This window comes from Panthera uncia, chromosome C2 (genome assembly GCF_023721935.1).
Source record: "Panthera uncia isolate 11264 chromosome C2, Puncia_PCG_1.0, whole genome shotgun sequence".
Classification (NCBI taxonomy): domain Eukaryota; kingdom Metazoa; phylum Chordata; class Mammalia; order Carnivora; family Felidae; genus Panthera; species Panthera uncia.
Window position 1 is genome coordinate 145,310,673 of NC_064810.1, and position 27,750 is coordinate 145,338,422.

Consider the following 27,750-nt stretch of genomic DNA (forward strand, 5'->3'; position numbering starts at 1 on the left):
CAACCTGAACCACAGAATTCAGGTACGTGGCACGGAGAAGTGAACTTGGGGAGTGAGAAGGTGCAGGAAGGGAGGTGCTTTTGTGAGCCAAGAGAGGACGGAGACTGGGGCGGGGGGGTGGGGGAGAGAATACGGGAAAAGCACCCCTCCCCAAAAGCAGCTGGAGAGAAAGTGGAAAATTGGAAACAGCCGCAGGGACTAAACTAAAAAGGGAGAAAGGAGAAAGCAGAGGGTTTAATTCCATTAAGACTGTAAACAAGGGGAGCGCAAAGACTGCAACTCCGCGGCTCCCTACCTGGCGGTGCTCTGGTGGGAAGGGCGAAGCCCCAGGAGCAGAGTGGGGTCCGGGAGGTTCTTGGGCCACACAGGGAAAAGCGGCTCCACTGCTGGAAGGACATTTGGTAGAGACCGTTGAAGCCACCTGGTCCCGGCAGACCCCGGAAGGCGGCCACATTCGCTGGTGCTGGAACAAGGTCCTTAAGGGTGAAGCCTGGTGCCGGATGCATGTTGTGATTTTCCATAATCCCTGAAACGCTGCTGCTACACCGTCTCGTGAACTTTTTCTGGGGCGGGCGGCACCTGGTCGTAGTCTCAGGGCACCGGCAGCAGCAGGGCCCAGCAAGCGTTCCTGGCTGCGGCCGACATTCGGCCCTTACTCGTTCGGCCACTGCTCGGTGAGACCCTCCCGCAGAGGGGCGGAACGGGTCGAAGCCGCAGTCCTTCAGAAGTAAGGGGCCAGGGAAAAGAGATGCATCTGAGACAAAACGGGGGAGAGGTGCTGCCTGGGACCTGGTCACGGAGAGTGAAAGAGCGGGGAGTGGACGAAAGCTGAAGACAGAGGACAGGTACGTGATTGCTGACCCAGGAGAACAGCCTGGGTGGCTGGGTGACGCCATTTTAACCGCTCCAGTGGATGCACATGCGCACCTACGAGCACCGCGCTCCGCCCCAGTAGGCCAGCAGCGCCATCTAGTGGAGAGCGGAGCCGTTACACTGAGCCCCGCCCAACTGCGCCAACCTCGCTCTTCAAGAACACAAGTCTCACCGCCTGCTTAATTTATGGCCTCTAAAGCGCTACATAGACTGACTTCTAGGGGAAAACGAAGCAACTTCAGTCCTACTTCAATCTGTTAGCAGGTCCATCTATTCAGTTTTCTTTCTTTCTTTTTCTTTTACATTTCTTTATCTTGAATACAGAAAGAGAAAAACTCATTTTTATTTTCAATTTTCATTAAAAATATTTTTCTTTAATTTTTATTACTATATTTTTTACTTTTTTGTAAATTTTTTCAAATTCTATTTTACTTCCATCACTTTATTTTAGTCTACTTAAGTGTATTCACCTTTTCAAATTTTCAAATGATTTCCTTTCTTTTTCTTTCTTTCTTTTTCTTTTTTTCCCTTTTTCATTTCTTTTCTTTTTCTTGAATGAGAGAGAAAAAATTCATTTTTACTTTCAATTTCTATTAAAAGTATTTTGCTTTAATTTTTTTACTATATTTTTTGCTTTTATGTAACTTTTTTCAAATTCTATTTACTTCCATCATTTTATTTTAGTCTACAGTGTATTCACTTTTTCAGATTTTCAAACGATTTCCTTTTCTATTTCTTTCTTTTTTAATCTTTTTTTCTCTTTCTTGTTTCTTTTTCTTGAATACAGAAAAAGAAAAGATTCATATTTATTTTTAATTTTTATTACTTTTCTTTAACTTTTTCTACTTCATTCTTTATTTTTGTGTATATTTTTTCAAATTCTATTTTACTCCCATCATCTCATTGTAGTCTACTTAAGTGTATTCATTTTTTCAAATTCTCAAACGATTTCTTTTTTTCTTTTTCTCCCCCCCTTTTTTTTCCCTCTAATCTGTCAAACCACTTTCAACACCCAGACAAAACACACCTAGAATATAGCATCATTTATTTGGTTTTTGTGTGTGTGTGTTTTTAATTTTTTAATTTTAACATTTTTAAAATTTTAATATTTTTTAATTTTAATTTTTCTACCTCATTAATTCCTTTTCTCCCTTCAAAATGACAAAATGAAGGAATTCACCCCAAAAGAAAGAGCATGAAGAAACGACAGACAGGGATTTAACAACACAGATACAAGCAAGATGCCTGAACCAGAATTTAGAATCACAATAACAACAATACTAGCTGGAGTCGAAAATAGATTAGAATCCCTTTCTGCAGAGATAAAAGAAGTAAAAATTAGAATGAAATTAAAAATGCTATAACTGAGCTGCAATCACAGAAGGATGCTGCGGTGGCAAGGATGGATGAGGCAGAACAGAGAAGCAGTGATGTGGAGGACAAACTTATAGAGAATAATGAACCAGAAAAAAAGAGAGAGATTAAGGCAAAAGAGCACGATTTAAGAATTAGAGAAATCAGTGGCTCATTAAAAAGGAACAACATCAGAATCATAGGGGTCCCAGAAAAGGAAGAGAGAGATACAGGGGTAGAAGGGTTACATGAGCAAATCATAGCAGAAAACTTTCCTAACCTGGGGAAAGACACAGACATCAAGATCCAGGAAGCATGGAGGACTCCCATTAGATGCAACAAAAACCGACCATCAACAAGGCATATCATAGTCAAATTCACAAAATACTCAGGCAAGGAGAGAATCATGAAAGCAGCAAGGGGAAAAAAAAAAGTCCCTAACCTACAAGGGAAGACAGATCAGGTTTGCAGCAGACCTATCCACAGAAATTGGCAGGCCAGAAAGGAGTGGCAAGATATAATCAGTGTGCTGGATCAGAAAAATATGCAGCCTTATCCAGAAAGGCTGTCATTCAAAATAGAAGGAGAGATAAAAAGTTTCCCAGACAAACAAAAATTAAAGGAGTTTGTGACCACTAAACCAGCCCTGCAAGAAATTTTAAGGGGGACTTTCTGAGAGAAGAAAAGATGAAAAAATATGTATATATAGAGAGAAATAAATAAATAAATAAATACCAAAAGCAACAAAGATTAGAAAGGACCAGAGAACATCACCAGAAACTCCAACTCTGCAAACATCATAATGGCAATAAATTCATATCTTTCAGTAGTCACTCTAAACTTCAATGAACTCAATGCTCCAATCAAAGGACATAGGGTAACAGAATGGATAAGAAAATAAGATCCATCTATATGCTGTTTACAAGAGACCCACTTTAGACCTAAAGACACCTTCAGATTGAAAATAAGGGGATGGAGAACCATCTATCATGCTAATGGTCAAAAAAGAAAGCCGGAGTAGCCATACTTCTATCAGACAATCTAGACTTTAAAATAAAGACTGTATCAAGAGATGCAGAAGGGCATTATTTCATAATCAAGGGGTCTATCCACCAAGAAGACCCAACAATTGTACACATTTATGTGCCAAATGTGGAAGCACCCATATATATATATATAAATCAGTTAATCACAAACATAAAGAAACTCATCGATAGTAATACCATAATAGTAGGAGACATCAACACCCCACTCACAGCAATGGACAGCTCGTCTAATCAAAAAATCAACAAGGAAACAATGGCTTTGAATGACACACTGGACCAGATGGACTTAACAGATATATTCAGAACATTTCATCCTAAAGCAGCAGAATAAATCTCCAGTGTACATGGAACGTTCTCCAAAATAGACCATATACTGGGACACAAATCAACCCTAAGTAAGTACAAAAACGAGATCATACCATACATATTTTCAGACCACAATGCTATGAAACTCAAAATCAACCGCAAGAAAAAATTTGGAAAAGTAACAAATACTTGGAGACTGAAGAACATCCTACTAAAGAATGAATGGGCTAACCAAGAAGTTAAAGAGGAAATTAAAAAGTATATGGAAGTCAATGAAAGTGATAACACCACAACCCAAAACCTCTGGGACGCAGCAAAGGCAGTCATAAGAGGAAACTATATAGCAATCCAGGCCTTCCTAAAGAAGGAAGAAAGATCTCAGATACACAACCTAACCTTATGCCTTAAGGAGCTGGAAAAAGAACAGCAAACAAAACCCAAAGCCAGCAGAAGACAGGAAATAACAAAGATTAGAGCAGAAATTAATGCTATTGAAACCAAAAAACAAAACAAAACAGTAGAACAGATCGATGAAACCAGAAGCTGGTTCTTTGAAAGAATTAACAAAATTGATAAACCACTGGCCAGTTTGATAAAAAAGAAAAAGGAAAGGACCCAAATAAATAAAATCAAGAATGAAAGAGGAGAGATCACAACCAACACAGCAGAAATAAAAACAATAATAAGAGAATATTATGAGCAATTATATGCCAATAAAATGGGCAATCTGGAAGAAATGGACAAATTCCTAGAAACATATACACTACCCAAACTGAAACAGGAAGAAATAGAAAATTTGAACAGACCCATAACCAGTAAGGAAATCAAATTAGTAATCAAAAATCTGCCCAAAAACAAGAGTCCAGGGCCAGATGGCTTTCCATGGGAATTCTACCAAACATTTAAGGAAGTGTTAACACCTATTCTCTTGAAGGTGTTCCAAAAAATAGAAATGGAAGGAACACTTCCAAACTCTTTCTATGAAGCCAGCATTACCTTGATTCCAAAACCAGAGACCCCACTAAAAAGGAGAACTATAGACCAATTTCCCTGATGAACATGGATGCAAAAATCCTCAACAAGTTATTAGCCAACCGGATCCAACAATACATTAAAAAAATTATTCATCACGACCAAGTGGGATTTATACCTGGGATGCAGGGCTGGTTCAATATCTGCAAAACAATTAACATGATTCATCATATCAATAAAAGAAAGGACAAGAACCATATGATCCTCTCAATAGATGCAGAGAAAGCATTTGACAAAATACAGCATCCTTTCTTGATAAAAACCCTCAAGAAAGTAGGGATAGAAGGAGCATACCTCGAGATCATAAAAGCCATATATGAATGACCCAACTCTGATATCATTCCTCAATTGGGAAAAACTGAGAGCTTTCCCCCTGAGGTCAGGAGCAAGACAGGGATGTCCACTCTCGCCACTGTTATTCAACATAGTATTGAAGTCTTAGCCTCTGCAATCAGACAACACAAAGAAATAAAAGGCCAGGAGGAGGTCAAACTTTTACTCTTCGCAGATGACATAATACTCTATATGGAAAACCCAAAAGATTCCACCAAAAAACTGCTAGAATTGATTCATGAATTCAGCAAAGTTGCAGGATATAAAATCAACATACAGAAATCGGTTGCATTCCTATACACCAACAATGAAGCGACAGAAAGAGAAATCAAGGAATAGATCCTATTTACAGTTGCACAAAAAGCCATAAAATACCTAGGAATAAATCTAACCAAAGAGGTGAAAATCTATACACTGAAGACTATAGAAAGCTTATGAAAGAAATTGAAGAAGATACAAAAAAATGGAAAAAGATTCCATGCTCCTGCATAGGAAGAACAAATATTGTTAAAAATGTCGATACTACCCAAAGCAATCTACATATTCAATGCAATCCCTATCAAAATAATGCCAGCATTCTTCACAGAGCTAGAACAAATAATCCTAAAATTTTTATGGAACCAGAAAAGACCCCGAATAGCCAAAGTGATCTTGAAAAAGAAAACCAAAGCAGGAGGCATCACAATCCCAGACTTCAAGCTATACTACAAAGCTGTAATCATCAAGACAGTACGGCACTGGCACAAGAACAGACACTCAGATCAATGGAATGGAATAGAGAACCCAGAAATGGACCCACAAACGTATGGCCAACTAATCTTTGACAAAGCAGGAAAGAATACCCAATGGAATAAAGACAGTCTCTTCAGCAAGGGGTGCTGGGAAAACTGGACAGCGACACGCAGAGGAATGAACCTGGACCACTTTCTTACACCATACACAAAAATAAACTCAAAATGGATGAAAGACCTCTATGTAAGACAGGAAGCCATCAAAATCCTCAAGGAGAAAGCAGGCAAAAACCTCTTTGACCTTGGCCGCAGCAACTTCTTACTCAACACATCTCCGGAGGCAAGGGAAACAAAAGCAAAAATGAACTACTGGGACCTCATCAAACTAAAAAGCTTTTGCACAGCAAAGGAAACAGCAAAACTAAAAGGCAACCGATGGAATGGGAGAAGATATTTGCAAATGACATATAAGATAAAGCGTTAGTATCCAAAATTTACAAAGAACTTATCAAACTCAACACCCAAAAAACAATCCAGTGAAGAAATGGGCAAAAGACATGAATAGAACTTCTCCAAAGAAGACATCCAGATGGCCAACCGACACATGAAAAGATGCTCAACATCACTCATCATCAGGGAAATACAAATGAAAACCACAATGAGATACCACCTCACACCTGTCAGAATGGCTAACATGAACAACTCAGGCAACAACAGATGTAGGCGAGGATGTGGAGAAAGAGGATCTCTTTTGCATTGTTGGTGGCAATGCAAGCTGGTGCGGCCACTCTGGAAAACAGTATGGAGGTTCCTCAAAAAACTAAAAATAGAAGTACCCAACGACCCAGCAATGGCACTATTAAGCATTTATCCAAGGGATACAAGTGTGCTGTTTCGAAGGGACACATGCACCCCCATGTTTCTAGCAGCACTATCAACAATAGCCAAAGTATGAAAAGAGCCCAAATGTCCATCGATGGATGAATGGATAAAGAAAATGTGGTATATGTATATATATACAATGGAGTATTACTTGGCAATCAAAAAGAATGAAATCTTGCCATTTGCAACTACGTGGATGGAACTGGAGGGTATTATGCTAAGTGAAATGAGTCAGTCAGAGAAAGACAAAAATCATATAACTTCACTCATATGAGGACTTTAAGAGATAAAACAGATGAACATAAGGGAAGGGAAGCAAAAATAATATAAACACAGGGAGGGGGACAAAACAGAAGAGACTGATAAATATGGAGAACAAACTGAGGGTTATGGGAGGGGTTGTGGGAGGGGGGATGGGATAAAATGGGTAAGGGGCATTAAGGAATCTACTCCTGAAATCATTGTTGCAGTATATGCTAATTAATTTGGATATAAATTTTAAAAATTTTAAAATAAAATTTAAAAAAATCCATATTCTTGGGGTGCCTGGGGGGCTCAGTTGGTTGAGCCTCCAACTTCGGCTCAGGTCATGATCTCATAGTTCATGAGTTGGAATCCCGCATCAGGCTCTGTGCTGACAGCTCAGAGCCTGGAGCCTGCTTCAGATTCTGTGTCTCCCCCTCTCTCTCTGCCCCTTCTCTGCTTACACTCTGTCTCTCTCTCTCTCTCAAAAATAAGTAAACATTAAAAAAATTGTTTTAAATCCATATTCTTGCATCCATCAGCGTGAAGGGACTTCACTTCTCTTGTCTCCTGTGCCTCCCTCCACGAAGTGACTTCTCTCATCGGTTGGACAATACCAGATGTTGCACAGGTTACTCTACCTTTGGCCCCTATACCCACATGCCCTAGCAGGCCCCACTCCCCAAATAAGCATCCCCTGAACAGTGCTAACCAGAACCACAGGTGGGCCTGGAGGTGGGCCAGGGAGGACAGGAGGGCCCGTGAAGCAAAGAGGAGGAGGTGAGGGGCAGGAGGGGAAGAACTCCTTCAGGGTGATGATAAGTAATCCATCCTCCCCACTGGAGAGGCCTTGGGGCAGGGTAGGGGCAGGCTCCAGGGGACAAAAGGCCAGGGTCCCTGGAAACGCAGATTGGAGAGGAAGCCTGGAGCAGAAGAGGAGAGGAAGCCTGGAGAGGAAGCTCCTGGCCCTCAGGTGGCCCAGAAGTGGGGACTGCGGGAAGTGTCTTGTCTGAGCTGGTGGGTGAGCCTCTGGGGTCCAGTGGGGACCGCCCACTCCTCTGAAAGCCCTGGTCCACGGGAAGCCTGGCTCGCAGCGTTCACAGAGATCTCGCCTCCCACATCTCCTTGTGCTGCACCCCCGCCGACTCAGCTCTGACCCCCTCTTGCCCACAGCACTGCCCTCACACTTCCTGTATCCCCAGTGACAGGGACCTTGCTTACCGACAGAAAGCCAGGACACCCGCTCTGATGGCCAAATGGCATACATGCGGCCACCACAATGCAGCACACACACTGATTCCTTCCAAATTCTATATTCTGTGTGGGAAATCTCACTAAGATTTCTTGAATGAGTGAATGAATGACAGTAGGAAGGAAGGAAGGATGCTATAGTGGTGGGGGCAGGGGTTCTGGTGTTAAATGAGCCTGGGTTCAAATCCCAGCCCTACTAGTTACCTGCTCTGTGACCTTGGGCAAATGACTCAATGTCTCTGAGCCTCAGTTTTCTGTTCTGTCAAATGGGAGCAATAATGCCTACCTTATGGAGTTATTTCAAGGCTTTGTGATGAGGAACACAGTACAGCTCCTCTGCACAGTGCAGACCACCATCCGTATTCACTTCATGCCAGGTAGCGCTCCCCAGGTTCATGGGCAGACTCTGCCACCTCCATCTGTCTGGCCACGGGCAATGTACTCCCTCCCCAGCTGAGGCTCTTGATCTGTAGAGCAAGGATCATACAGCTGGGAGTGTAAGGCATTCATGAAATCCTCTGTATAAAGCCCCTTAGCACCATGCCTTGTGGGTAACAAATTAGTTACTACAGGTCTGGAACCCCATAACCAAACCCTGGAGGTCAGATGTCATTCAGAATCCTGAATTTTTCAGATATAGAAATGTAGTATGTTGCCTGTACTGTGTATTATGCAATATTCTCCGCAGGGTCTGAGGTTACACCCAATAACAACACACTGGTATTTCTGCAATGCAACACAATGTATGAATATCCACGCTGACTGGGACAGGAGTTCTGGCACCGAATGTATGAAAAGACTTTTGATTTTCAGAGCTGGGGGATGGTTGGCATTGCATCTAGAGAGCCGTGAACCTGTTATTGTCACCAGCCTCTCCATCGTTTTCCTTGAAACAGACCCTTTAGGATGAAGTACAAAGAAACAGTCGGGCCTGGGGTGAGGCCAGTCAGGCAGCATGGTGGCCGGCGATTGTGGTGGCCTCACCAGACCCTTCAGCTGTCCTCAAAGCCTCTTAAGGTTGATGGGAAGGTCCTAATTCTCCATCCCCAGCTGTTTGCTTTGCTTGGCACATCCTTCTCATTCCAGAAGCAATAGCTGGGGGAGGCTTAGGGCCAGCAGCGCGTGCTGAGGCTGAGAAGGACAGAAGGTGGATGAAGTTTCAAGTTTGCAGAAAATACACAGTTTGTAGACGGAGAAGACTTTAACGAGCAAAGAGCAATGGGCAGGGAGCCAGATGCACGCGACTGTGCTTGGCTGGGGTCGGACTTTGCTCCTCCACGTTCCACAGAATTGGCCCTGCCTCATCATCCGCTCCGAATCCAAAGGGATTCGAGGAAGAGAAGCTGTTGGAGCCACTGGGCAGGGTGGTGGGAGTGCCCTTTAGTGGTGGTCCTGGGCTCAATACACGCTAGCACAATTCCGGCCTGAGTTTGAATTCTGACCCTTCCATCTATGAGCTGGGTGCCCTTGGACAAGTTACCAAACCCCTCTGTGCCTCATCTGTACAATGGAGATAATAATAATCACACCTAATCGGTAAATGGAGCTAATAATCACACCTACCCGTCGAGTCGTGGCGAGGTTAGGTGTGCCTTGATCCACATAAACCACTGTCACGGCGAGTGGTACGTAGTCATCACTCAGTAAACGTTACCAGTTACTCTAGCAGGTGCTCAATAAACACTTGTCAGTTGCTAGCCATTAAGTGGCCAAGGCCAGATCTGAACCCAGAGCTCCTGCATTCAAGTCCAGGCCTATGAAAATCAAAATAAAAAAAAAATTAAGGGTGTTAAGGGTGCATATATTTAACAAGACTTTCTGAGGTGGAAGCTAGGGACTGAAGGGGTATGTGTTGAGGAACAGCACGTTGAGAGGCCTGTGCCCCCAAGCTGGAGCCATTCTCAGCTGAGGATGGCCCAGGGGCATGGGGCCCAACCCTGGAGTTCTGTGGACTTGGGCAGAGCTGGGCTTGGAGGCTTCCCCCGCCCCCTACCATTCCGGAAGGAGGAAGAGGCCAGTGCTGAGGGGAGGGCTAGGGACGGTGTCTTGCCGAGTGGGCTAAGCTCAGAGAGCTGGGCCCTGTCCTCCGGTGCCAGGGGTGATTGACATGCACTGAGTGAGCTGGGAGGGGCCACACAGTGTCTGCTTATGCATCCACTGATCTGTGCTGAGCAGACCTATTCACATCAGGACACAAAAGTGCTTGCTGGAAGCTTGGGGCCTTGCTTACTGACAAGATTCTGAAGATTCTGGCTTGGTGTTTTCAGCCAGAAACTTCACACACACGTGTGCACACACACACACACACACACAGGCACTCACACGTCCACTCTACATATGCGTGTGGGATGCACAATTTTACAGTATCTGGAGCGGTTCATAGAATGTTCTTGAAAATATTTATTGGTGCAAGGGAGTAAACAGCCAGAGCTGAAAAGACAGAAAGGACTGTGGTAAGATTGAACACCCAACACCCACAACCACCTTCACCATCCCAAGCAGGTGACACATTCTGTGACATTCTGGCTTTTCCCATTTGTCTTCAAGTTTGGGAGCCCAGGAGAATGTGGCCAGCAGCGTGGATGCTCATCCACTCGAGTGGTGTTGTGATGCACCCCGCCAGTGAGGCAGGAGCTCTGCCTGGGCAATGCACAAGCTCACGAGTCCTCATCCTGGAAGAGTGTCAGGTTGTGCTTCCGGATGTGTTCCAGCAGCACCTGTCCTCGCCGCTCCAGGGTCTGGAGAACCTGCGTCAGTCCCAGTCTCCCGCCTTGGCTTTGCCAGAACACTGGGTCCATCTGCAGTGACTTGAGCAGCATATTCTGTAGACACCCTGATGCAAGAACCTTCACGACAGACTCAGGAAACCTGGAGGTCAGGTCCCCCGAGCCCCATAACAGAAAGGAAAAGCAAAAATGATCTCAGAAAATTTCCATGACAGGTGAAGCCAGATGGCCAGAAATCGCACAGCTGGCAAACCCTGGCAAAGTCATCCTGCAAAGTCCCAGGGCCCACCTGCTGTCTCGTTATCAGGGAACCCTCCCGTCTACCTGCTGTGACAGCAGGCAGGGGATAGAGCTTTAGGATGGATCCCACCCCACAGAGAAGCTGGGGGAGTCACCTCTGCTATCCCAGGAGAAATGCCTCCTGCTGTGCTTGGCAAATGCCAGAAAGAGTTCTAAGAAGGCTGAGCTACCTGTCATGAGTGGGCAGGAAAGGTAGGCTGCCCAGGCTAGCTCCTCCTCTGGGGCAAGGGAAGGGCTGGCCTCCCCAGGCCCTAGCAGGCTGCCAGTGTTCCGCTGGGCCAGGAGGCCCTCTGGCTATTAGGGGTGGGGGTACTGCACCAGAAGTTGAAGGGCCTGCTGGCTGTGTCCCCTCAGCTTTCCCAGGGCTCCCCACCCCCTCCTGAGGCTCAGATCCAATAGCCTTTGTCTAAAAGACTGCAGACTTCACAGGAGCCATGATTTAAGGCTCCCCAGTCTACAGCAGGGCCATCAAGCCTCAGTCTCCGAACCCCTGTCCCACCCCGCTGACCCTCACCCATCTATGCCCTCCAGCAGCCGAAAGTTCAGCTTGTCCTCGGGGTGTTGAAGGTTGCCGGCGTTATCGATGTAGACCAGATGGGATGGGTCACTGCTCCGGACCTCAGGGAAGAAGATGGGCAGAGACAGAGGTGGGTAAGGTTGCAGCCTAGCTGGCACCCTTGGGCTCTGTCAGGGTTGAGGGGCTCAGAAGGGGGGGGACCCTGAGCTGACAGTCCCACAGTCCACCCTGCTACCTCATGGCCCCCACATGCTGAGCAGTCATCTTGCCATCTCAGTGAACCCTCCCAGCAACCTTAGAAGGGGACGGCTAGCGTTAGCTCTATCTTACAGAGTCAGGGGCACAAAGAAGTTAAGTAATTTGCACACAGTCACACAGCTGAGAAGCAGCTGGCTAGTTGCAACCTGGACCAGTAGTGCCAAGCCCCAGAGGCCCCTGTGAAACCACAAGGCAGAGGGGTCGATTCCTGTTCTGGTGGCTGAAGGCGTGAGGCGTGTGGGTGAGAACCGGCAGGTGCAGAGATGGCCTACCCAGTGGGGTTGTGGCTTCAGGGCACATCGCATACGTGCATGCTCACACACGCTCACGCATCCTGAGCACCTGCACATTCCCCTGAGCATCACCAAGAACACACAACGCCTTCCATTCCCAGGCAGCATACTCTAGCCCCACAGCAGAAGAGTTTAGGGACTCCTAAACGCTTTTCAAAACTAAAACCGGCCAAAGGGAATTCTTTAACACTTCAAAAACATGGCGTGGCATGTCTTCCACTCCCTACTCCCACCCCTGTGCACACACCCCATTCCTATATATTCTCCAGGATTCCATGGTGTTTTCCCATAATCCTCTCCATTAACCTAGGCTTAACATATGAACTTTTGCCTCCAGGATCCTAGCTTTTCCTCTTCTCTGTCTCTTCTCCCTCCTCACCCCTCTCCACACATCAGGGATCATCTATTTCTTAAAGCCCAATGACTCTTCCCTCCGAAAACTGCTGTCCTAAGGGATATGTGAAATGGCTACCCCCAGGGGTAACTGATGGATATAAAAGCCTTATCTCTCCCAGAGATAACTGCCTTTTACCAGGGAACAGGAGAGAGAGCTCTGAGGGCAGGAGATGGAGAATTCCTACCACCCAGCAGCTTCACGAGACAGCCCTGGCCTCCTGGCTGGTGTGGCCTGCCTGAAGGTAGCCCAGGGCACCGTGCTGACAGCTACTCTCTCCAAAAGCAACTGGCCAAAGTAAGGCATCGTGGATATTCAGCTCACTGGGTGGGGAGAAGGCGGAGGAGCCCTTCCAGAGGGCGGCCCCTCGCTCCTTGGACAGAAGAGACTGCTCTGTCATGGCAGTCCTGTCTCTGATGGCCTCTGCACATCGCTTCCCACCCTGGGCTCTACTTTTAACAGGAGGCAGCGCAGTGTTCCTCTGGCGAGCACCGGCCTGTGAGCTGTTGGGCCCTAGGAGGGAGCCCTGTCACTGCCGCTGACCAGCCATGCGGCCGTGGAAATGCCCTTCCCCAGTCCAGGCCACAGTTTCCACAGCTGCTGGCACAATGTGGGTGGCCGACTAGACACACAGCCCTCACACCTGCTTCTGGGAGCCCTAGGGGTTCCCTGTGGACTCTCAAGGGGACAGTGGAGTTGATGAAAACCCAGCCCCCACACCATCCCCACCTCAACCACATTTGCAAAGCCCCACTTGGGTCAGTTTTCCATACTGTGGCCTCTTGGAAACACAATTCAAACAAAGGCTTCTGCTAAAAAGAATAGGATTGGGAACCCCCAGTGTCACATGATCTCTGAAACTCATAAACTGAAGGGGGAGACACGAAAACCCGAGTCTGGGTGACAAGGGGACGTACCAGGATGTGGACCAGTCGCAGCTCGCCCGGGTTCCGGCATTTCTCCCGGAGCCCCTCTTCCACGCAGGGGTCTGACGGCTCGGGCTCAAAGCCGCAGCAGTAGCGGTCCAGGCGGTCATGGACCTATGAGGACATCCAGCCTCTGAGGGGGTGTGGCTCGATGCCTGCCTCCACCGGGCCCGGCACTCGGGCCACCTGACCCCTGGGGCCTCACGCTGGGGACAGTCCTCAGTGGCTGTCGGTGCTGGTCAGCTCGTGGCTGGCCTCCAGCTAGGGAGGGAGCTTCTGGTCTGCTCCTCCAGCCAGCTCGTCCTGCTGGCCGTGGGCCTGTCTGCTCACGCCTCAGCCCCACACGGATTTCCACTGATCCCCACTGCCGAATCTGTGTCGCTGCCCCAAACTCTGGCCTAAGGCCACTGGGCCTCCCAGTGCTGACCATCTGTCAACCAGGGGAAATTCACACACAACTCCACTTTTTCCTTACGCGGCAAATGCGACAGCAGGGATTCCTCCCTTCTTTGGAGGTAAAAGCTCAGGCCCTTGTTAGGCCTGAGTCAAAGTCAGGGAAGGAGGAAGGCATTCCCCTTACAGGCTCCTTTTACACTGGAGGCCTCAAGGGGGAATCCTCAGGCATGGTGTGGGGACAGTTCTGAGGAGTTCTGCCTCCCAGCCCCTCCAGACACACATGGAGACACACATGACATTTTAGAGTGTCATAGAATTCGCACAATAATACATCCCACGCACCTGCTTCCAGTAGCTTTCTTCAGAACGAAGGAGTTACAGCCTGCAAGTCAGGAATTAAACAGAAACACGGATACAGCCCAGCCCTGACCTACGTGAGGATGTTATCTACTGTGTGCGTCCAATGCGAGGGGGTCCAGAAGGGAGAAGGCATCAAAACAGAAGTGGCAGAGTCCTCAGGATGGGAGGGCTGGTCTTGCTGTAGGGAGAAAGACAGGAAAGGGATAGGTGGAAGCAGGAGGTGGTGTGGAAAAGGTTGGGATGTGCCAGGAAGTGGATTCCAAACAGGGTGAGGTTGGGGGCAGCAGGGGGCGTCACACGGTCGGGGTCAGTGAGCTGGAGGAGATGCACCACTTTTCCTGCCGGGAAGGAAATTTGGTTGGATACAATACCTTGATGAGTGCTAACAACAGAAGGTGAGGTCTCCATAGGACTTGCTGTGCTTGGAACAAGAGGAAAAATCCATTTGTTGCTACGGAAGGGGGAGGAGAGAGAGGAGGGGAAGAGAGAAGTGAAGCAGGGAGCAGCAGGAGGCTGAGGGTGTGAGATGTGCCCTCCCTGTGAGGTATGTGAAACAAGATCAGCTGCCTGGGATTTGTCTAAATCCTGGGAAGGTTACCAGATCCTTCTGGGTTGTGGGACCTGGGGTTTGAGTCCTTGTAAATCCCCAGGTGGTGTCAGGGTCGCAGGAGAGGGAGGGCCCAGCGACCCCTGGGCTCTACCAATCAGGATGGTGACTCACACGGGTGCTAACTCTCAGGACGCAAAGGTAATGCGGTTCCTGAAAGAGCCTTGTGTGCGGCATGGAGACTCAGGCCCCCTTCTGCAGAATGGCTAGACTAATTTAGAAAGCCTGGCAACACCACTGGAGAGGAAAGGTGCCAGCCTGGGAATCTAGAAATCAGCTCCAGGTAACATACTCTGCTTGGGGCAACTGTCCAGACCAAGGCAACAGAAGGGATAGACTCAGCGTGGAGGTGAGTGAAAGTCAGGGCAAGGGAAGCAGAAAGCCAGACGGCACCACGCTGGTGAGGGGCCCCACAGAAAGAGAGGGCCTCCTCCCTCCCTCAGTCCCCGGAAGCCTTCTGTGATTCCTCTCTAGCACGCGGTTCAGCTCTGGCAGGATCAGGGCACCTCCCTCCCTGCAGTGGTGATGATGCAGAACAGCCACAGACTTACAGCAAAGGCAGCAGTGGTTTTAGTCTGATAAAGCAACGATGGTGTCTCTCCCTCAGAGATGATGATGATGTGGTGTAATAAGAAATGTATTTGGTCTCTGTGCCCTGATCCTAGCACAGAGCTCCTAAAACCTTTGGAGTTTCCTGAGTGATTTATAATGAGCCCCTTTGAGCACACCTGAGTTTGTGCTAATGAGATGACTCAGGGGAGCCCCAGATAGCTTCAGAATGGGGGTTGGTCACCAGAAGACAAGTGAACAGAGGATAGGACCTTTAGCCCCACCTCTAACCTCCAGGAAGGATAGGAGAGCTGGAGATCGGGTGATAAACACTTGAACAACGAGATTTGGAGCACTTCCTGGTCGGTGAGCACATTCGTGTCAGGAGGGTGGCACACCCCAGCTCCATCGGGACATAAGCTCCTGTGCTTGGGACCCTTCTGGGCCTCACCCCACATACCTCTTCATCTGGCTGTTCATTTGTATCCTTTAAAATAAACCAGTAAATGTAAGTAAAGTGTTTTTCCAAGCTCTGTGAGCCATTCTAGCAAATGATCAAACCTGAGGAGGGAGTCATGAGAACCCTTGGTTTGTAGCCAGTTGGTCAGAAGTGTGGGTAGCCCAGGACTTCTGACTGGCGTCTGAACTGGAACAGTCTTGTAGGACTGAACCCTTTAACTTGTAGGATATGACACTCCAGGCAGATAGTGTCAGAATGGAATTGTGGGACACCCAGTGGGCGGTGGAGAACTGGTGTCCAAATGAAACATCACCGGGGAGCCTGGATGGCTCAGTCGGTTGGGCATCTGACTCTTGGTTTTGGCTCAGGTCATGATCTCACAGTCCGTGGGAGTCCGTGTTGCGCCTTGTACCGATGGCGCGGAGCCTGCTTGGGATTCTCTCTCTCTCTGTCCCTCCCCAGCTCTCTGTCTCTAAACAAACAAACAAACATAAAAAAATAATAAAGTAACCTATTAAAAAAAAGCCAAAACACTCAGACGACCACTGCCACTGTCACTGCCACCCACCTCTAGCTCATTCACTCCTCACTGCAGCTTTGCAAGGGAGACACCGTTATCCCACTTTACACAGGGGGACGCTGACCCCAGACACAGCAAGGCCATAAATGTAAAAGTAATATAGATGGGACTTGAACCAGGTTCTGCCTGGCTTGAAGCCCAGCCCTCTGTGTTATCCTGCCCTGCCTCCCTGAAGATCAGGAAGAGTGAGCCAGTTATAGAGGTCAAATGTGGTCTCCATCATTACTTTTCATGGGATTAATTAATTTGGTCTTACCCTTGCTAGAGAACAGCTTTCAAAACTATGAAGCAGGAAGAGGAAGAACGAGGAGACACAGAGCCCACCATCCTCCATGACAACAACTGAGGCAGCAGCAGGCATGGTGGTGTTTGGATGGCCCGTGTCTCTCTTCTGTGGTTCGCTGCTCAGCCAAACAGAGCCAGCACCGCCATCCTGCGTCCCTCTGCCCATGGCAGCCGCCCCTCCCCATAAATGGGGGTAAGTGGGACAATGTCACCTCCAGGATGTAGCACTCGTCGAAGCCACCTCCCAGGCCACCCAGCCCAGCCCAGTGCCGGCCAGTAAAAGGTCCTGTGTGCGGACCTCTGATTATTTCCATATCCCTTTGTAGGAAAATTCACATATATTCTGAAGAAATACAAAATTGATCTCTTTCGACACAAACAAGAAAATAACTATGGTTCAGTAAGCCTCACAAAACCAGATGTCCAGAAACGGGAGTGTTAAACAGTCCCAACCTCTGTCCCAAAACATTGTCTGTTTTGCAATAGTTCAAGATGGAGAAGTTGCATGTCAGACCTAGACCATCGCCCCCAACAGGTTGAGGTCAATTCTGTGAGGCCAGGTTAGGTAGGATTTCCAGGGCCGGCGGGCCAAAGACACCCACAGGCACTACTGAAAGAGACAAGTTTAGCCTAGAGACCAACGCACAAAGCCCTGGTCCAGCTTGGCCAGGGTGAAAACAACCCCCACCCTGTTCGTGAAGTGAGCACATTAACAAGACCCCTGACATGGACCATCACTGCTTTGGCTGCCTGGGCTTTGGATAACAGCAGCCACAAGTAACAGAAACACCTGATTCAAAACGCCTTCAACCGTAAGGCAAGTTAGGATCATCTGTGGCAACAAGTCCCAAGATAGGGCAGGCTGGAGACTTAGCAGCAACTTATTGACATAGTAAGGACTCGGGTTTCTTTCTGCTCTCCACTCACCACCCCCAATATTTTTTTTTAAATTTTTTTTTTAACGTTTATTTATTTTTGAGACAGAGAGAGACAGAGCATGAACGGGGGAGGGTCAGAGAGAGGGAGACACAGAATCCGAAACAGGTTCCAGGCTCTGAGCTGTCAGCACAGAGCCCGACGCGGGGCTCGAACTCACGGACCGCGAGATCATGACCTGAGCCGAAGTCGGCCGCTTAACCAACTGAGCCACCCAGGCGCCCCTCACCACCCCCAATATTAAGAGCCCAGCATAGTCTTTGGAAGCCTGCAGGTGGCCACTGTGGGTATGTGTTTCCTTGTACATGTCCAGAGAGAACGAGAGGGTGGGGGAGAGGACGAATGAGAGCAACAGAGACAGAGAGACAGAGGGGAAATGAACCTCTCCTCCAGCAACCTTCCCTTCAGCCTGACTGGACCAAATCAGGTAACACGCTCACTCCCGGACCAGTGGTGGTCAGTGGAAGATGGTGACGCACTGATCCCCAAGCCCAGGACTGGGTGGGAGGTGAATCACGACAGGGCTCTGTGTGGAAATCTTTAGCTGCAGTGTCCTCACTCCAGCTGCGAGTGAAAATGTTGATCGGGACAGGGCTGAGGAAGGAGCCCTACAGCTAGCCACCAGAGGCCTCTCTGCCTTCCAACTGGTTTTAAACCCACTTGAAGCTTGTATCATGCCCTCTCCTCCACTATGCCCTAGCTATTCGACCTGAGGTAGTTATTTAACCTCGAAACCCCTGAGTTTTCTCGTCAACAAAATGGGGCGGGGATACTCCCATGGGACTGCCCTGAGGCTCACGTAGGGTAACGATACATGTAAAGCAGGGGGTGGTTGTTGTGGAAGAACCTTCTGTTGTGTCTGCCCTGGGAGCGGCAGGCCCAAAGACCCCCAGGAATCTCAGGGGTTCCCCTACCCACACACACACACCAGGAAGCCCCAGCCTCACCCAGTGGCACAGGTCAGAGACCCAGAGTTTGAAATAAAGTGCTAACGATAGGGTAGCCACTCTCGTCTTATGGGCAGGCCTAGTTTCCAGAGTGTGGACATGTCTGTGAGACAGACACCCACCTGCTTGCTTCTCTTTGGCTGGGAGAGTAAATGCCAGGGCAGTGCTGGCAAGACCGAAACATAGTAGGTGCTCTGGATTTCATAATATGCCTGAGGCACAGCCTACCAAACCCCCTTCCTCCTGGCAAACCCTCTCCGACCCCATCTCCAGGCCATTCTGTGCAGATTTTGATGTGTGGCAGTGTATGTTTCCAGAGGAAGCCACGAAGGAATATTGGCCCATACAACATTCCTGGCTTCTCAAACTCTATACTCATTAGAATGTTTAACAGCAAGGGCCTGGCCAGGCCCAGTCGCCAGTTTGACTATATTGCCACACCGTCTGGTTCTTTTTTTCCACTGAAGAGAAATTCAGTTTAAACAGCAGCAGGCTAGCAGCCACACAAGGCCAAGATTAAGTTCCATTTCCCACATTCCCTCAGGAGTTGATTCTTTTTCCCTCTTTTGAAATAATGAGGAGTTCCCAAGAAACAAGGACGAACCTTTGCAGTTGGGTTTTTCTGACCAGCCTAGCAGTGTCACCCAATCATGACGTGGATTGAAGCTTTTGTTCACTTGTACTTGAGCAGTTGTAAAGCCCTTACTTTGTGGCAGGCGCCACTCAGAGCTTGACATGTCACAACTCATTTAGTCCCTCCCACTAGCCAAGAGGTAGATGCCATTATCATCCCCATTTCAAAGATGTGGAAACTGAGTCACAGAGGCTGGGTAACATGCCTAAGACCCCCTAGCGAGGACGTGGTGGTGCTTAGGCTCAAACCGAGCAGTCTGGCTCTGACCAGTGAGTGGGACTGTGTGGCACCAGAGATCCCAAGTCCCTTGATGGCAAAGGTGAAGACATGATTCAGTCCGATCCCCAGCACCCAGCACTTGCTTAGCACAACCGGAGATTTAGTTGAGGTTTTTTTTGAGTGAAAGAATGAGTGAATGAAGTGCCTGGCTGACTGACAGCATGGGACTGTGATGACTTAAAGCCTGCCTATCACACCCTGCCTCCCCGCCCAAGATGCCAACACCAGAAGTTTTCAGGGGGAGGCCTGGCTCTGTGGCCCCTGAACAGGACAAACGGGTGGGACAAGACATGCAGTCTGCCAAGGAGGGACACCAGGTCCAGCTGTGGGAGAGGGCGGGTCTGGGGGGGAGCCAGCATAGGGTATGAAGGGTGGCCAGAGTCCTGTAATGACCTATCAAGCTCCTGAGCCAAGACAGTTTCCTCAGCCAGTGCCTGATCTGGGTCTAATGGAGTCCAGAAGAGCCACCTGCTGTCCTGATGGCCCACGCCCCCTGTTCATGGACCTTCTCCCAAGCTGGGAGTAGTCACAGGCCTGGGTCCTTCTGGGTGGAAAGGGTGGCTCTTGCCTGGGCAGGCTCGCTGCCTGGGGCTCCAACTGCCACAGGATGGCACCATCTCTCTCCGAGGAGGCCAGTGGTCTGGTCCCACCCTGCCCTGCTGGCTGGTTAGAGAATTCTTGAGGTTTCTTCGGGGAGGTCGGAGTGGGAGAGGAGTGGGTTAATGGGCACTGCTCCCACTTTTCTCTAAGGACTCACCTTGCAGGTGCTCTCCACGTGTCCTGACAAAGAGCAATCTTCCTGGAGGCTCTGGGGAGGAACATCTGGACGCCACATCTGCCCCAAGCCCGAGGCCAGAAGTTGCAGCACCAGCTTAAGATGCAGGTCAATAGACTGGCTGATGGGCTTTGAGGAGATGCACTGAGGAGAACTAGATCTTATCTAAAAAGACATCAGTGCAAAAAACCACAGCCATCAAAAGATAAATCCACTTACAGCAAATAACGTTTCCAACTGAGAAAGCTAGGAGGAGTCACTGTCAGAACACCTTACACAGAAACCCTCACATAATACGTCAGAAGGGAAATAGTGATCTCTTCCACGGATACTTCAGAGGCATTTCATAAAATTTTGCATCCTTTCCTGACAATAAAAATTCATGTTTTAAAATGTTTATTTACTTTTGAGAGAGAGACAGAGACAGAGCATAATCAGGGGAGGGGCAGAAAGAGAGGGAGACACAGAATTCGAAGCAGTCTCCAGGCTCCGAGCTGTCAGCACAGAGCCCGATGCAGGGCTGGAACCCACGAACTGCGAGATCATGACCTGAGCCGAAGTCGGACGTTCAACTGACTGAGCCACCCAGGCGCCCCTAGAAATTCTTTTTTTTTTTTTAATTTTTTTTTAACGTTTATTATCTTTGAGAGACAGAGAGAGACAGAGCATGAGCGGGGAAGGGGCAGAGAGAGGGAGACAGAAACCGAAGCAGGCTCCAGGCTCCCAGCTGTCAGCACAGAGCCCAACGTGGGGCTCAAACCCATGAACTGAGAGATCATGACCTGAGCCGATGTCAGACGCTCAACCGACTGAGCCACCCAGGCACCCCTAGAAATTCTTTTTTTTTTTTTTTTTTTCAACGTTTTTATTTATTTTTGGGACAGAGAGAGACAGAGCATGAACGGGGGAGGGGCAGAGAGAGAGGGAGACACAGAATCGGAAACAGGCTCCAGGCTCCGAGCCATCAGCCCAGAGCCTGACGCGGGGCTCGAACTCACGGACCGCGAGATCGTGACCTGGCTGAAGTCGGACGCTTAACCGACTGCGCCACCCAGGCGCCCCTAGAAATTCTTAATAAAGCAAGAGTAATGAATAGTTCCTCATCATATCTTTAGTGGAAAACTAGGATTATGTTTAATGGTGAAACCCTAGAAGGGGTCCCGGATCTGTAGCAACAACTCATGTCCATCATTCCATGATGCCCTGGAAGCACCAGCAAATGTAATGAGGTAAGTAAGAGGCAATGAGAAGACAAAGTGCATTCATTACAGATGAAACGCGGGTATACTTGGAAAAGCCAGAGGATAAGCTGAGCAACCATTAGAAGCAATACAAAGTTAGCGTGTGGCCACTAACCAAACTGATACACAGAAATAATAGCCTTCATGCAGACCTGGGGCTCCTGGCCAGAACGTATGATGGAAAAAAAGATCCTATTTTCACATGGCCACAAGAAGATGAAATGCCCAGGAATAACCCCACATGAAAGTAAAGGAAACATGCAGATGCTTCTGAGGAACATGAATAAATGGAGAGACATATCTGCTGGGGAACGTCATTGAACGTCTGCCTGTTGACTCAAGAGCTGGACCTGGGCATGCACAGGCTCCTCGTCCCCTCCCCTGCCTTTGGAATGTGGGTTCCACTTGCCTCTCTTGCTCCCAGAGGCTGCTCCAGGGACATTGCCTTGAGATGGTGACATGGTGATGAGAACACCTGCACAGTATACATGATGGAACCCAGGTAAGGCCTCTTTATGAACTTTTAAGATTCAGCAGGTGAACACCGGGATCCACTGTCTTGTTGTTGCCCAAGACAAGCCTTGTCTGTAAGGTCTCTTTGTTTATTAAACCTGCCACCTACCAACCTGGAGTAGCCTGCCTCTTTCTTTGGTCTCTCAGTGCCTTCCACATAGAGGGGCTAGTTTCAGATTCCTGAAACCCGGGAAGGTCCAAAGTGGGTTGCGAACCAACAGTATCCAATTCTTGGCTAGAATGACTCTATATTTTAATATAGATGTAATTTCCCTCTACATTAGTCCACACAAATATAATTTGATCCCAATAAAATCCCAAAAGGACTTGGGAAGGAGGAGTAACAAGCGGACTCTAAATTTCATATGACAGTAGATACCCTGCAAGGATATCAGGAGAATTCTAAGAAAGAGAAATGAGGAAGAGCAATCCCTACTGGTTATCCACACAAAATATAGAGCCCAGCAATTAGAACTGTGACTTTGGCATATAAATGGACAGAACCTTTAGTAGAACAGAACAGAGTCCAGAAATAGACCTACATACATATGGAAATTGGCTATATGGCAAAGGCAACATTTCAGGTTGGGGAGGGGGAAAGGTTGATTATTCGACAAATGTGCTGAGACATTTGGGTTGCTATCTGAAAAAAAAAATCGTTGTTTTGCATCTTATCTCTTACTCCAAAATAACTTCCAGATGGATCAAAGAGAGATGAAAACACATGGAAGACTGAAGTTAAAAATAACCCTGAAGTGAGGATGGCCTTTTAAAGCATATACTGACCTAGAAATCACAAAAGAAAAGCTTGATAATTTTAACAACATACATTTTTTAAATTTCTGCACAGCAGACTCTAAATAAAGCTTATGACAACTGAACCTGAGAGAAATGTTACAATATAACAAAAACAAAAGGCTAAATGCCTTCCTCAAGAAAAAGCTCTTGAAATCATTAAGAAAAAGACCAACAATCCAAAAGAAAATGGGGCAAAGAATATGAACAGACAATTAAAGAAAAAACAAGTTAAAAAAATCTGGACAGGGACAGGACTAGGGTGAGGCTGAAGAAACGGAGGGAGGTGCTCGCTGTCCAAGTCACGCAGCACTGGCCCTACACCCAAAATGTCTGTGCCTTGGGCTCATAAATTCATTTTCCACTGCTGCATTACAAACTACCAGGGGCTTAGTGGCTTCGAAGAACCCATTATTATGTCACAGTTCCTGTGGGTCAGGAGTCCATCACATTTTTGCCGGGTTCTCTGCTCAGGTTCTCACCAGGCTGAACTCCAGGTGTCGGCCAGGGGCCATGTCACGTTGTAGCTCAAGGCCATCTCCTAAGCTCCTTCAGGTTGTTGGCAGAAACCATTCTTTGTGGTCGTAGCACTAGGTCCCAGGGATCTCAGGGTCCTCCTAGAGGCCTCCCCTTCCACCAGACAGTTCATAGCATGGCTGTGTACTTTCGGAAATTCTCTAGATGCTTCATCTCCTTTGAAAGGCTCCCCTGATTAGGTCAGACCCACCCAGGATAATGTTCCTTTTGATCAACTCAAGGATAAATGATTGGCAACCTGGTCGTTGGAGTGCTATTCCATCATATTCATAGGTCTCACCCATACTCAAGGGCAGGGTTTAATGCCAGTGGAGTGGGGAGCCTTGGGGACCAACGTAGAATTCTGCCCCTCATACCTCACCCTGATGGAGGTCCTGCTTTTAATATATGTAAGGATCCTCAATGTCACCCTTTACACACCTTCATCCAGGCAGGTGTTTCAGTCCTCCATAGTTGGCTATGCCATCTGTGAAATGGGGAGGAACATAGCTCCCATCTGTTGGGTCTGTTGTAGGATTTAAATGAACTCATGGGTGTGGTTTGCAGTAGACATTGCCACACAGGTGTAGGCATTTCATAAATGGTAGGTACTATGATATGTCACATCTCTGGTTGGAAGCCTGAATGGTTGGCAGTGATCACAGTTCTGGGATCCTCTCTAACTGACAGAATACCTCATGTCCCAGGAGACTAAGCCAGAGGGGTACACATGAATTGAAGACATAGATTTGGACTCAGAATAAAGAATGCACACAGGATCACAAATAAATGAAAACAGGCTCCTTGGGAAGGAAATGGACCAATAAATATTGAAGAGACTCAATAAATATTTTTTTAGAGCCAGTTCGGTACAGCAAAGAGGGCAAGAACATGCACTCTGTGGCCAGACTGCCCTGGATGAAACAGGTTGTGACTGTGGGCAAGCTCCTTAGCTCTTCTAAACCTCAGTTTCCCCGTCTGTAGAATGAAGCTAAGAATATTTTCTGCCTCTAAGGGCTGTTATGCATGAACACATGCCAAGTGCTGGAACAGTGGTTGAGAGCATCAGGCAACGTTACACATTGTCATCTGTTCTGGGAGTGCAAGTTCATTAACAGCCAGAAGGCAAGATCATGGCAAATGTTGTTTTCTACCTCTGTGGTTCTATTCTGGACCCTATAAGAAATGTAGAAAGCTTTGGGCTTCCTTTCCGTCTAGAGGAAGAAGTGGTACTTGAGGAAGAAAAACACAGCAGCACCCAGACTGGAAATCATACAGAGATCTTGGGAGTTCACTCATCACTAATTCATTCATTCATTCGTTCATAGTGCTTATCTAGGACCAAACCAAGACCTTGGCTCTGTGCTAGATGCTGATGTGGTGGTGAACAAAACACAGACATATGGTAAATACATGAACAAATAAATAAAATATTTACAAACTGCGCTGGGAATCAGAAAGGGAATCGACAGGATGCCATGAAAGAGAAAGAGAATAATAATAATAAGGGGTGGTCAGGAGAGTTGAAACCTGGGGAGCAAGAGTCAGAAGCAAGTCCAAGCAAGAAGCCCTGCACCAGAAGGAGCTGGGTGTGTTTAGAAACTGACCAAGGCTCAGTGCCAAGAGATGCGGCTGGGGACAGATGCTAGGGTCCTTGAAGAACATGGGCCCTTGAAGAACCCGATACCAAGGGCATTGAGAGGCCTTACCTTATTTTAATGGGGAAGTGTGACACAATCTGATTTATGATTGTAAAAGAAGCATTCTTTCTGTGTCTGAACGGTTCTTTATGAACTTCAGAGCTCACCTTCCAAATTCCAGCTGCTGTATAGCTTTGTCTGGGGGCTTTCTCCAGATTCTAGGGAACCCGTATCTCCAGAAGCAGCCTTCAACCAAAGATTGATGGGATATTTGGCTATAAATGCCTTGAGTCCCTCACCTCTTGGTGGGCTAATTCTGAACATGTATTTCATACCATTTCTCAGAAATTTTCTGTGGAACTAAGCCCTCCCTAGTCACTCACAGTGGTGACCTACTTTATATCATGCCCTTTTTTGATTGTCTGTCCTCCCATGTCACTTCCCATCTCCCTATGGGTGTTTCTTGAGATCGTCTTGCAGATAAACTACCGCACTGGAATCCTAGACTCAGGGTCTGCCTGGGGAAGGTCTTCTGTAAGGAGACTGGATTGGAGGGGACATAAGTGAAGGGAGGGAGACAAATCAGGGAGCTGTTGTGTTAGTCCATGTAAGAAAAGATGATGGCCTGGGCCAGGACGGTGGCAGGCAAGGCTTTCTCGGATATCAACTCTTGGGGACGTGAAGACCCTTCATAAGCAGAAGTTGCAGAAAGACTTTTATGAGCCAACATCACCAATTCTCAGTCTGTCTGAGTTTTCCACAACTCACCCACCATCTAGCCAATCACACGCCCTCTCAGAGGAAGCACAGTGTGAGACGGAGGCCCTTTAAAAAAGAAAAAAAAGAAATGTGCCCAACAACCCAGCACTTCCTACCCTGACTCTGGCCACCGAGTAGAAGGCTCTTTTAGGTCCCAGGCACAACTCCTCTCAGGTTGAATTTGACTTACAGTGAATGTGATGGTCATTAGCTTTTCCTGACCATGCTTGGCTGTTCCATCATCACTGTCCCAGGAGGAGAAGGACTTTCTACCTTTTACCAGACTGAATGCAACTCTGGCTGCAGGTGGCCCCTGACATTAAGCAGAGTTTTGTGAGCCCCACCCACCAAACACACATATACACTCTCCCACCCACTTTGTCCACCTGAGTAGAAGCAGCTTCTCACTGATCTATTCAGAAGTGGTGGGCTCTCTCTTAGTCCTACTTCTTCCTATGACACAGCCCGGGGTGCAGTGGAGGGTACCTACTCACTATTAGTACTGTATCTTTCCTAGAGAGACCAGCTTATAAACTGAGAGCATCCTCCTGGTCATACTGGCTTCCAAAACATGTTCTTGATTTATTCATTAGGAGTAGCAGATGCTGTTAGTATCCCACCCCTACCCCCTGGCACTCACTATTCCTGTACATATCGATGGCTTTCTACGGAAAGTGCCGTGGCTCTCTGCCTTAGCCCCTTTCTGGCTGAAGGATCCTGTTTGTCTGGCCAGCACATGAGCCAGGCTGCTAGTGCCCCTAGGAGGTCAATGCCCTTAGGAGCAGTCTCAGCCTCTGACAGTTGGGAGCTAGGGGGTAAATAGCCCAGCTTTGGCCCTTGAGTGAGACAACTCTGGTGCACGTTCTACACACTCGCTCAAAGTTCTCCACAGGATTGAGCCCCACTTGCCCACAGCAGTGTTTGGGCGTCATATGGAGTATATGAGGGTGTATGGTTCATGTGAATGGTATGCATGTGTGGGTGGCTATGGAATATGTGGGGACATAAGGTTCATTTATAAGTGTACAATGTATGCGTTTGGGGTATGTGTAACTGATTTCATTTTTGCCCAACAAATATTTGCTCCTCTTTCCCTTCCAGTCTGGGCAGATTGTACTTCCCTTCCCTGACATTGACTTGCTTTGACCAACGGAATACTAGAGGAAGTGACGTTAGTGGAGGCCTTAAATGTGCTTTTGCAATTTGGTTGAACTCTAGGGTTTCTTCGATTTCCCAGGAGAAGGGTTTGCCCCGGGTAACTGGTGCCCCTTCAGCCGGCGCTCCAGAATGAGACACCAAGGGCAGACGTGAATCCACCCCCCACAGCTTACAGCTAAGCTCAGTTGAGCCCAACTGACCCACAGACCCTGGAGAAAGAATTAAAGAGCTGGTATTTTAAGCCATTGATTTTAGAGAAGTTTGTTAGCATTATTTCAGCAATCACTAACTAATGCAAGGTTTTAGATGGGATTTGCAACGCACAGGGTATGATTTGTGGGGAGTATAAAGAATGTGTATGTGTGCAGTGCTTGTGTATTTTGTGTCTGGGTAGATGGTATGTTGTGATACACAGACACAAAAAAGCAAGGGTTTATATTAGATAAAACAAAACAAACAAGCAAACATACCACAGAGTGGACTGTACATGGAGTTTGTGCTCAGTCCCCAGTCAGGAGGCACCTCAGGTTCCTGTGCTGGGAAACCCACATCCTGAAACCTCGCCTCCCTCTGACTTGCCAGTGGCTTCTAGGAAGGCAGCGTCAGCCAGACAGGGGTGTTTGACTTGACTGGTGTTCAGCAAACCAAGGAAGAGGTGGCACAAGGCCAGCCAGGTAGCGTCAGACCACACACCCAACCAGCGTGTGCCTTGGCTGCCAAGACTTCCGTCCCTACAACAGGACCTGGCAGCTGAGGAAGGGTCCCACACCGCAACTCCAGGAGATGGACAGAGGGGCTCTGTGTGGAGCAGAAGACTGCTGCGTGCACTTCGGCTGGGGCTCTGCGAGGAGGCGCC

General features: G+C 47.8%; 1 protein-coding gene across 1 annotated transcript in view; it reads right to left on the bottom strand.

Moving 5' to 3' along the window:
* Positions 1–10,435: 10,435 nt before the first annotated feature.
* The window catches only part of GASK1A (golgi associated kinase 1A), a 55,559-nt gene continuing 38,244 nt past the window's right edge, over positions 10,436–27,750 (bottom strand). Inside the window, exons 3-5 of the mRNA XM_049629226.1 lie at positions 13,456–13,578; positions 11,591–11,694; positions 10,436–10,918 (exon numbers count right to left, since the gene is read on the bottom strand). Coding sequence (XP_049485183.1) covers positions 10,708–10,918; positions 11,591–11,694; positions 13,456–13,578 — 438 coding nt within the window. The 3' untranslated portion in view covers positions 10,436–10,707. The remainder of the gene's footprint in view (positions 10,919–11,590; positions 11,695–13,455; positions 13,579–27,750) is intronic.